The following is a 10,809-nucleotide window of genomic DNA, read 5'->3' as shown; positions in this document are numbered from 1 at the left end:
ATGACTCGTATTTCGTAAGTCAAAAGGGATATCATGGTCTGCCCCAAACTCGACCCCAGCTGCACCGCTGACCAAATGCACACCCTTCCCCAGGGTGGACCTCATTTTCCTCACCAATATTTTGATGAATGAATGAATCCTCATTTATTCATTCAACATGTATTCATCGAGTGCCTGTTGCTCTAGGTACTAGTATACCAGAGCTAACGCAAGAGCTTATGTCCTCGTAGATGATGAAAAGGGCTTCGTTTAGTCCTTCACTGATTCAACAAGTATTTCTATAAATGCCAGGTACTGTATTTGCTTAGCCTGTAGGCTGTATAGTAAAATCTAAATATAATGCTGCTCCTCCATACAGGTCTGACCAAAAACCAATTCCACCTCTCCCTGGGCTCAGAATAATCCTGTGAATAGATATGTACTTACTCAGTTCAACTGAGTATTCACCCTTCACTTTCTGCCATAAATACCCATCCTAATCACTTCCTTGTAGATGCTTGAAATATCCTCTGAAGAGAGAAAGCTCCTAACCAAATATGTAACAATGAAGATCTAGATCTGTCCAGAAAACCTAAGGGACCCACTAAATATGTATATTTTATTTACATAGATATAGGTATTACTTATTTTTATGGATCTCACAGGAGCAAAAGTTATTCTCATACCTCAACTGCTGAGGTACAGGTTTTTTTCATACCCCTGAGGGATTGATTAGGTTACATCAGTTTACAAGTTGATATATATTAAACACTGTCAAATGGGTATCAACTAATTCAGATTCTCAGTCCTGTCAGCACTGGAGAAAGGAGAATAAAACTTCATAATCACTAAGTGGGAGCTTTATGAAGGAAACTCTACCCAACCCCACTATCATTAACTTTTAGAGTTCTCTATAATTTGGTCTATCCCTCAATTAAGATATATACATTTTTTCCCTTATCTGAGTACCAGGGTAAGTGCCAATGTTTTATCTGATGTAAGAGCCTTAGGCACTGTAGCCTAATCACAATGAAATATAAAAATGAAACATAAAAATCTCACACGGAAAATAACCTTAAAAACAAACTCTCAGAAATCAAATCTAAGATTAAAAATTCATTTCCGGGCTTCCCTGGTGGCACAGTGGTTGACAGTCCGCCTGCCGATGCAGGGGACATGGGTTCGTGCCCCGGTCTGGGAAGATCCCACATGCCGCGGAGCGGCTGGGCCCGTGAGCCATGGCCGCTGAGCCTGCGCGTCCGGAGCCTGTGCTCCGCAACGGGAGAGGCCACAACAGTGAGAGGCCCGCGTACCGCAAAAAAAATAAAAATAAAAAAATTCATTTCCAATGACCTTGAAAACTAAAATCAGTTGCCACTGGAGCATAAGATAGCTCACAAGGTCATAATTACACTTTTAAGACTTACAGGTCCACTTTTTGATATCTAAGTTTTATTGAACATTTGTGTTTCCATTCTAGAAAATTAAACTAGGGGGTGGAAAATAAGAAGAGAGGAAGAAAGCAATTAGATTGCCATTCCCTAATCATATTTCTAGAATTTGTCACTTTCTTATTAAAAACAGAAAGAAAGAAAAAAAACAGATGACTAGTGACAAACGAGAATAAAAATGGGGATAAATGTATACGGCAGTTTCAATTTTTACTTCTAAAAATCTCGGCAAGCAGTAGGAATAATACAAAATGAGCAATGGCACCTCTGTAACAAGTGTACCCTCAGTGAAATCCCCAGCCAACCGCTCAGCCACCACCACCATTTCTATAAATTACCTTGTCCAACTGTTTCAGGTAAATGTAGCAAACTCCTAGGTTATGACAGATCTCCTACACACAAAAGAAAGGAAAACAACTTACTAAGTTCCACAGTAACTATTAGAGTGAAACAACAGGTGTCTAGAGATTATTACTGCTTGGCAAAATTTAAACTTTAAAACATGCACTATGGTTAATTTTTTACTTGAATCTTAAACAGATTGTAAGAGATAAAAGCAGAATAAACCAGTGATCTTCCTGGGTCTATTTAGTACCTTGGAGTGCATGCCCAGCCCATTCCTACACCTTTTTTCCGCTAAGGGCTGCTCACTGAACAAACCCTTTGTCCCCTCTTCTCAGAAGAGACTACCACAGCCCCTTCTCCAACCCTAAGGAGGTGTGTGTGTGTGTCAGTCAGAGTCCTTTTCCTAGGAATCTAGGAATTCACTAGGTGGTATGGACTTGGGGACTGACCGCGCCATCTGGAGGCCACTAGGATGGAATACACAGATGTAATTGGAGCCGATCTTCAGAAGACTACAGCACAGGTCAGCAAACTCTGGCCCACTGGCCAAATCCATCCTCTGCCTTTTTCTGCAAATCAAGTTGTATTGGAACACAGCCACGACCGCTTGTTATGTATCGTCTACAGTTCTTTCACACTAGAACTTCAGAGTCAAGTAGTTGCAACAAAGACTGTATAAATCCACAAAGCTTAAAATATTTACTACCCTGCCCTTTACAAAAAAAAAATTTGCCAACCTCTGATCTACAGAAAGAAAATAAATCAAGCAGAAATGCAGAGAAGCTACCTTGGTTGCTGACATCTTTCCAGTTCTAGTTCACTGCAAGACCAATCTGTATTTCCTGACCTTGTGTTCTGTAAAATCTCTCGAACTCCCTTATATTAAACCTCCCTTTATTTAAGGCAGCTTTAGAGAAAGGAAAATGCAAGGGTGAGAAAACTGCTCCTGGGAAACAGTAAGGACCATCTTGTTAGTAGTGGGGAGGTGGAGAAGCATGTTCAGACCCAGAAGTGTCCCTCTCGGAAGAAACATGAACCTTATAGGGCTCAGAGACAACAACTGGTTTAATGTTTTCCAAGTTCCCTAACATAACAACAACAAAATAGCAATCAGTGATTCTATGCCAGATGTTTTCCATATACATTACTTTAATTTTCCCAGCAAATCTGCAACATAAGTATAACAATTCTGATTTCAGAGGTAAGAAAATGGAAGCTCAGAGAAGTTAAGTAGTTTGCCTAACTTAGGACAAAAAGTATTAGCACTGGGATTTCTTTTTCTTAGTTCTAAATCTTAAAGAATTTCAACCATATATAAATGTAGACAGAACCACCCTGTACTCATCATCCTGCTCCAACAATCATCCAATCCATACCCCCCCATCTCTCCCACTACTTTTGTAAGCAAATACCAGATAGTATCCCATTTTATCCACAAATATTTCAGTATGTATTTCTAAAGGATAAGATCTCTTTTTTTTTAAGCTACCCACAATACCATTATCATACTTGAAAAAAAATTAGTAACTGCTGATACTGAATCATGTTCAAATTTCTGATGAATGTGTCACATTACAAAAAAATTTTTTTTTCTTCAATCACAATCCAGGGACTTCCCTGGTGGTCCAGTGGGTAAGACTCGGCACTCCCAATGCAGGGGGCCAAGGTTCGATCCCTGGTCAAGGAACTAGATCCCACATGCATGCTGCAACTAAGAGTCCGCATGCTGCAATGAAGATTCCACATGCCGCAACTAAGACCCGGCTCAGCATGCATGCATACATACATAAACAAATTTATTTTTAAAAAATCATAATCCAAATAATTTCCACACATTGCAAAGCACTGGGATTTGAACTCAGGCCTGTCTCTAAAACTTGTATACCAGACTTCCCTGGACTTCCCAGGCCAGTGGTTAAGAATCCGCCTGCCAATGCAGGGGACAGGGGTTTGATTCCTGATCCGGAAAGATCCCACATGCCGCAGGGCAGCTAAGCCTGTGCACCACAACCACTGAGCCCGTGTTCTAGAGCCCACAAGCCACAACTACTGAGCCCATGTGCCGCAACTACTGAAGCCCGCGTGCTCTGGGGCCCGCATGCTGCAACTACTGAGCCCACATGCTGCAATTACTGAAACCTGCACGCCTAGAGCCCATGCTCCACAAAAGAAGCCACTGCAATGAGAAGCCCACACACCGCAACAAAGAGTAGCCCCCGCTCGCCAAAACTAGAGAAAGCCCACAAGCAGCAACGAAGACCCAGCTCAGCCAAAAAAAATTTTTTTAAAATAAAACTTGTATACCTTCCACTTCATCACCCTATAAGAATATACACAGGGAGCTGGAGAGGAGAAATGTAGCCCTACTTGTCCTTTAAATGTACTGGAAGGTAACTAACCCGTAACCTTTTTAAATCATTTCTCATAGGTATTATTTGAGAAAGCAGTAGCAATATGCCTTAAACAAACTGACAACCAAGAAAATTTTTGAAATTTGAAAAGGAAACTAGAACAAATCAGAGTTAAATCCTGTCTTTCATGGGGTGAGAAGATGCAGCAGACATCCTGCAAGGGCAACTGGTACAGTAGAAAGATCACAGGCTGAAAGTGAGGAATCCTAGATTCTAGGCCTGAATTCTGGCTCTGGTTCTGCCACTACCTCACTGTGTGCCCTTCAGCAAGTCACTCCATCTCCCAAAGCCTCAGCTTCCTCATCTATCAATATGGGAAATTCTCCCTACTTAACAGCTGTTCCACAAGTCAAATGAGATCATAGCAGGAGGAATTATGATTCCCCTGCTGCGGCCAGACTGTGGAATACCCTGATGAGTCGAAGGAAGTAGGGCTACAAGGTTTACTACAGGCCACAGGCACTCATGAAGCATGTAGGGCACAGAGTGGCTGTTTGGGGAATGACCACCTCTACTGGCACCAATGGACTGGTTATCCCAGGTGAGTCAGTAATACCAAATGAGCTCTTTCAACCAACTGGACAAACTGAAAGACATTCTCCATTCCCCCTGTCCTGTCCCTGAGCTCTCCTGTCTCACTTCCTCTCTGTCTCCATCTATGGGCTCATTTTCTCTTCAGCTCAGCCCTTCAAACTGTTTTTTCCAGGATTCCATCCTCAGCTCACTGCAGAGTGAGCTCATTCAATTTCATTGTTTTAATTATCGCCTTTAAGTTGTTGACTCCAAAATGTGTATCTCTAGCTCAGAACACTTGAGTTTCAGATTTCTGTATCTGCCATGTATTGGATACATCTCGATTTAGATATCCTACCAGAAGGTACAATTCATCATGTCCACAATCTTCTAAAAGACAGGACTTAACTCTGATTTGTTATCATCACCCTCTCCCAAAACTTGCTCCTCTTCCTTCCTGTATTTCCTATTCTAGTTGATTGTCCCATAAACCACCAATCCAGCTTTGCATCTGCAGCCCAGTGCCTGGCACACAGACGTTCATTTGTTGAAAGAAGGATGAAGTGAATGAAACGGCAACTCAATTTTCCTTTATCTGTAGCTTTACTTTGGCCTTTGGCTATAAAATACTCAATGGCTTAAAGACTTAAACATCTCAGTCTTTAGACCTGCAGAAGAAAAGTGACTGACAAAAATAATAGTGCTGTGAGACTTCCCTGGTGGCACAGTGGTTAAGACTCCACACTCCCAGTGCAGGGGGCTGGGGTTTGATCCCTGGTCAGGGAACTAGATCCCACGTGCATGCTGCAACTAAGAGTTCACATGCCACAACTAAGGAGGCCACGTGCTGCAACTAAGGAGCTGGCAAGCTGCAACTAAGGAGCCCGCCTGCCGCAACTAAGACCCAGTGCAACCAAATGAATAAATATTTTTTAAAAATGATAATAATGACAGTGCCATAAGAATTGCAGGGAAAACCCATGCTCCTCTTTCTATTAATCAATCTAATCCTTCACTCTTAGATATGTCTTTCTAAGAATCATCAGATATTTTGAAAAAAACAATAGCATGAAAGAGAAGAACCAAAACAGAGGAAGAAAAAGATAATTGTGGAAAGCAGAACAGAACTTCAAAGGGTCAGAGACATGGAGAGGCTGCTGCAAGAAAAGACAAAGTTCTTAGAAATTAAAAATGTAATTACTGAAATAAAAAATATTGAACACGTAGGCTAAATAACAGAATGTGAATATAGCTAAAAACAGACGTGATGATCTGGAAGATAAGACTGAGGAGATGTCTCTGAATGTACAGCAAAGACAAGGAGGTAGAAAATATGAGAAGCAAGTTAGGAGACAAGTAGAACAGGTACAGAACACGTCTGATAGAGTAGAAAACAGTGTGGCAAATGCTGCTAGTTATTTACCTAACATTCACTCTGTTTACCTTACCAACAGAACCCTAATTTTGTTTACAGTGACAATACATTTCCCAACCTTCCTTACAAAAGGCGTAGTTGGTGTGATGTAAGTGAAAGTCTGTTGGGGATTTCTGGGAAAATTATACTTCCTTGATGAAGGTTATTCCTTTTCTCTTTGTTGCTTCCTCTTTCTCCCTACCTAGAATGATGTGATGTTAGAGCTGCAGCAGTCATCTTATAACCATGAAGAAAAAGCCCCAGCACTGATATCGCTGGACCACCAAATCAATGTTGGCAACTACTTACCTGGATTTCTTGTTTCATAAGAAAAAAATAAACTCCTAATTTATAAAGCCAATGTTTAATAAAATGTTTTGTTGCAGTTACACACAATCCCTAACTAATACAAAGAGACAATAGAGAGGAAAAAATAATCAAAGAACTACTCAAAAAAAAACCTTGCTGACCCAAAGAAAGGCAAGGGTCTTCAAAGTGAAAGAGCCAACTGAATGTCCACAGATAAGGGGGATAAAAGAGAAAAGAAACACATCTAGACAACTATTACTGACATTTCAGAACTCCAATGACAGAAAATCCTCAAAGCTTCTACAGGAAAGTGGGGTTATCAGCAAGAATCAGACTGGTAACAGACTGCTCATCAACAACACTGACAGCCAGAAAACTAGGCAGCAGTGTCTGCTGAGTTACGAGGAAACATGATTTTTGATCTTATACCCAGCCACATCATCGATCAAGTGTGAGGATAAGATACAATTTTGGCATGTAAGAATTCAGTAATAATAACAAAAGATAGCCATATGATAAATGGAGCCATTAGCATGTCACTAATAACAAAGTTCCCTACTTACCCAATCTTTCTGGTTAAGTTTAGCTGCTTCATTATACACTTCAGTGGCAGCTTTATGTTTTCCCAGAAGAAATCTGGGGAAAAAACACATTTTCTGTGATTAACAACGCAAAGCTTTTACGAGACTATAACCCCACCAGTCCCACATCTGACTCATGCTCCAGCCAGCAGAGAATTCGGGATGCCTCTTCCCTGTAAGCTGGCTGTGCTGGTTTAGCCAGTGAGGCTGCCGCACACCAACAGCAGAAGCTCTCTTGGTAGGAACAGAGTTGGTTCCAAGGCCTTGGGCCCATTCTACACCAATTTTAGTGAAAGTCTTCTGTAATTTATTTTCTACAATGTACTGCAAATGCAGACCAAAAAAGAAACAAGCCAAACTAATGACCATGTTAAACAAAAACTACCACAATTTTTCATCATGATCTATTAGGGACAGGCCCTTCTCTCCCAAACTAAGTCTCTTTCCTTGATACTGGATCATCATTCTGGAGACACGGGGAAAATCAGCCTCTATGCAAAGACAGTGCAGGTTATGAATGACAACGTAGGTAAGAAAGTGAGAGTGGGAACTCCACAGAACACTTTACTACTCTGGAGTGGTAAAGCTATTAGTACTTAACAGCTTGTAAAGACAACGGAGGTTGCCTACATCCAGGAACCTCCAGGGCATTCACTCAACAAACACTTACTAAAAACCTACTGTGTATCTAGTATTATGCTAAGTGTTGGAACAGTAGGTGAGAAAAATTCCATGGGCTGCCAATACATTAGGGTACTTGAGGCACAAAATGTTCCTATTTATATGAGAAACATTATCGGTGTTCCCCCATCAAACTAGAATATACAGTGTTTGAAATACTCAGTTCCTTTATACTAGTTATCTCATTTTCTCAAATTTCAAAATTAATCCACACTCTTCAAAGTGAATCTATTATACCCATTAAGCAACCCTCCCTCTATGTATCCGGTTGCCAGAAGCAGCTCCAGCCTGAGAATGCACTTTACATTGTTCTCTGTCAGTGCCCTAGGGCCTCCAGGCTGCCAATACTCACAAAGATCTGGCCACCTGCTTGAGGTTATCAGCAGACTGAGGGCTGAGAACAGCACACGTCTGAAAGAGTTCTAGGGATTCTTGGATATTTCCTTCCAGGCGACATATCAATGCTTCCAAGAAAGAGAAAACACAGAAAATAAAATCATGTTCTAGGAAGAATGGAGCCTGACATCTGAAAAATTGGAGGAGAGGGAGGTAGGAAATCATATCAAAGAAATCCTTTGGATAATTGTGTTTAATACAATCAGATATGACTTCAGATGGATTGAAACAAGCAGCAAAGTTGTTGATGAGCTAAAACCTTTTTTTTTTTAATTAATTTATTTTTGGCTGTGTTGGGTCTTCGTTTCTGTGCGAGGGCTTTCTCTAGTTGTGGCAGGCGGGGGCCACTCTTCATCGCAGTGCGCAGGCCTCTCACTATCGTGGCCTCTCTTGTTGCGGAGCACAGGCTCCAGACGCGCAGGCTCAGTAGTTGTGGCTCACGGGCCTAGTTGCTCCGCGGCATGTGGGATCCTCCCAGACCAGGACTCGAACCCATGTCCCCTGCATTGGCAGGCAGATTCTCAACCACTGCACCACCAGGGAAGCCCTAAAACCTTTTTTTTTAAGGTATCTGGAATCTACCTATTCCTCCACTCCCAGCTTCCACCACGCAGATAATCGGGTGCCTTGTAAATTATCCCACACTCTTCACTATAAGAACATTCTTATAGCTCCTTATCAGATGCTCTATTTATCATGATAATTCCGACATCCACCTGATAGTTTTCAGAGAGTACACCCAAATGGGGCAAATGCAATCAATAACTCAAGTCCAACAAAGAGATGCTGGCAAAGAATGCAGTAATATTTCAGACTTGGTTTTCAGTACAGCAACCAATCAGAATAATCATTTTTCAGAAGAATTTACATGCTTAACTACTACCAGGCACTATAAGTCTGGAACTTGTGATATTGGGAATAAAAGAGCATTATTTGGGCTTCCCTGGTGGTGCAGTAGTTAAGAATCTACCTGCCAATGCAGGGGACATGGGTTCGAGCCTTGGCCCGGGAAGATCCCACATGCCGCCGCAGAGCAATTATGCCCGTGCGCCACAACTATTGAGCCCACGCGCCTAGAGCCCGTGCTCTGCAACAAGAGAAGCCACCGCAATGAGAAGCCCGCGCACCACAACAAAGAGTAGCCCCTGCTCGCCACAACAAGAGAAAGCCCACACACAGCAACAATGACCCAACATGGTCAAAAATAAAAACAAATAAATAATTTATTTTTTAAAAAAGAGCATTATTTGCCATGATGTCCTAGATATGTCAATATCTTACCAATAATGTCAGAAAATTATATATTAATCTGAAGACTACAAATACAATGAGTGGTAAACAAAACTATTCATTTACATCAAAGAGTCAAAAAGATAGTTCCTGGGAAAACTAAGGATGCTACTCTGGGCACTACAGAGTAAAATTCCAGTCAGTGGTTCCTATACTTGATTTCTGATGAATCTCATTTATTCTCTGTTTTATCCTGTATACCTCTAGGCTTCTTCCCTTCATCCTGACTCACCTTACAAAAAATCCTCAAGCTTTTCCTTATCTCTTTTAGCTTGACTACAAGGAACCCTTCCAAAAGCCTCTTCTGGACCTGAAACTGCTGCATGAGGCAGGGACCCTAACAACTGTTCTGAAAAACACTAGCCGGAAACTAGAATAGGGGTGAAGGACAGTAGCAAGTTTTTTTAAGAGAACTAGTCATTTCTGAGGTCAAATCCAGCACAATAATCATGTTCTGATTTCAAAAAACAGTAATATTGAATAAGAGATTTGTGGAACATTTACTTGAATTTAAGTATTTTGTAAGTTGTTTGCTCTTTCTCCAGAACCTAGGCAGAGTGTGCATTTCTCTGGCAAGAAGAGAAGAAATATATGTCTTACCTTGGACATAGATAGCATATTCACATAACCCCTGAGTCTCCTGAAGCTGTTCTCTGATAACATCCTGAAAAAGAAAGAAACAATACTTCTGAGTAGTGGTTAAGTGTCTTCAAGTGTTTTTAAGAAAAGGTAAACATGGACAAGGAGTACATGTAAGAAATCTACAATACTAATGATGACTAGTAAGTAGTTCATTCGGATTTTTTAAATTTATTTGACCCCTAGAACAGGCGCCAGCAAAGTACAGCCCACAGGCCAAATCCGACTCACATAGCCTATTTCTGTACAGGTCTTAAGCTAAGAGTGTTTTTTTAATTTTTAAAGGGTTATTAAAAAATAAGAGAAGATGAAGTATATGAGACAGAGATTATCTGTGGCCTGCAAAGCCTAAAATATTTACCATCTGGCCCCTTACAGAAAAAGTTCACCAACTCCTACCTACACTCTAACTAGGCAGGCTAAGAAAACTATGAAAAGATTTCCATGCACCATTATAGATGCTAGGAGCTCTCTGATGAGCAAAGTACAGGCTCTACCTTTGTCCTATGATGGGCTAAGACCAGGGAGCTATACAGCTCAGAGGGCAATCACCTGATTCTAACCTGGAGCAATCAGGGAAGGCTTTCCAGGGTAAACAGTTTCAAATCCTGTGTTAGCAAGGGATGGAGGAAAAGCTGAGGTGGCCCAGAGAGTCAGAGAGAGAAGGGCTTCAAATGCCATGCTAAAAAAGGTCGAGAGCAATGGGAAAATCGTGATAAATTTTAAGTGGGAAGTAACCAGATTCTATTTGCTCCATTTTAGGAACATTGTGGAAATAGATGGAAAGGAGGCAAGATTAG

At 41.2% G+C, this 10,809-nt stretch overlaps 1 protein-coding gene across 1 annotated transcript in view; it reads right to left on the bottom strand.

Moving 5' to 3' along the window:
- BBS4 (Bardet-Biedl syndrome 4) overlaps window positions 1–10,809 on the bottom strand; it is an 85,360-nt gene that overhangs the window by 17,918 nt on the left and 56,633 nt on the right. Inside the window, 4 exon segments of the mRNA XM_019949359.3 lie at window positions 1,769–1,822; window positions 6,986–7,058; window positions 8,037–8,148; window positions 9,971–10,034. Coding sequence (XP_019804918.2) covers window positions 1,769–1,822; window positions 6,986–7,058; window positions 8,037–8,148; window positions 9,971–10,034 — 303 coding nt within the window.

The sequence above is a fragment of the Tursiops truncatus genome, chromosome 2 (genome assembly GCF_011762595.2).
Source record: "Tursiops truncatus isolate mTurTru1 chromosome 2, mTurTru1.mat.Y, whole genome shotgun sequence".
In the NCBI taxonomy this organism is placed as follows: domain Eukaryota; kingdom Metazoa; phylum Chordata; class Mammalia; order Artiodactyla; family Delphinidae; genus Tursiops; species Tursiops truncatus.
Note: the sequence above shows the minus strand (reverse complement) of the source record. Positions and strands in the feature narration are given on the sequence as shown.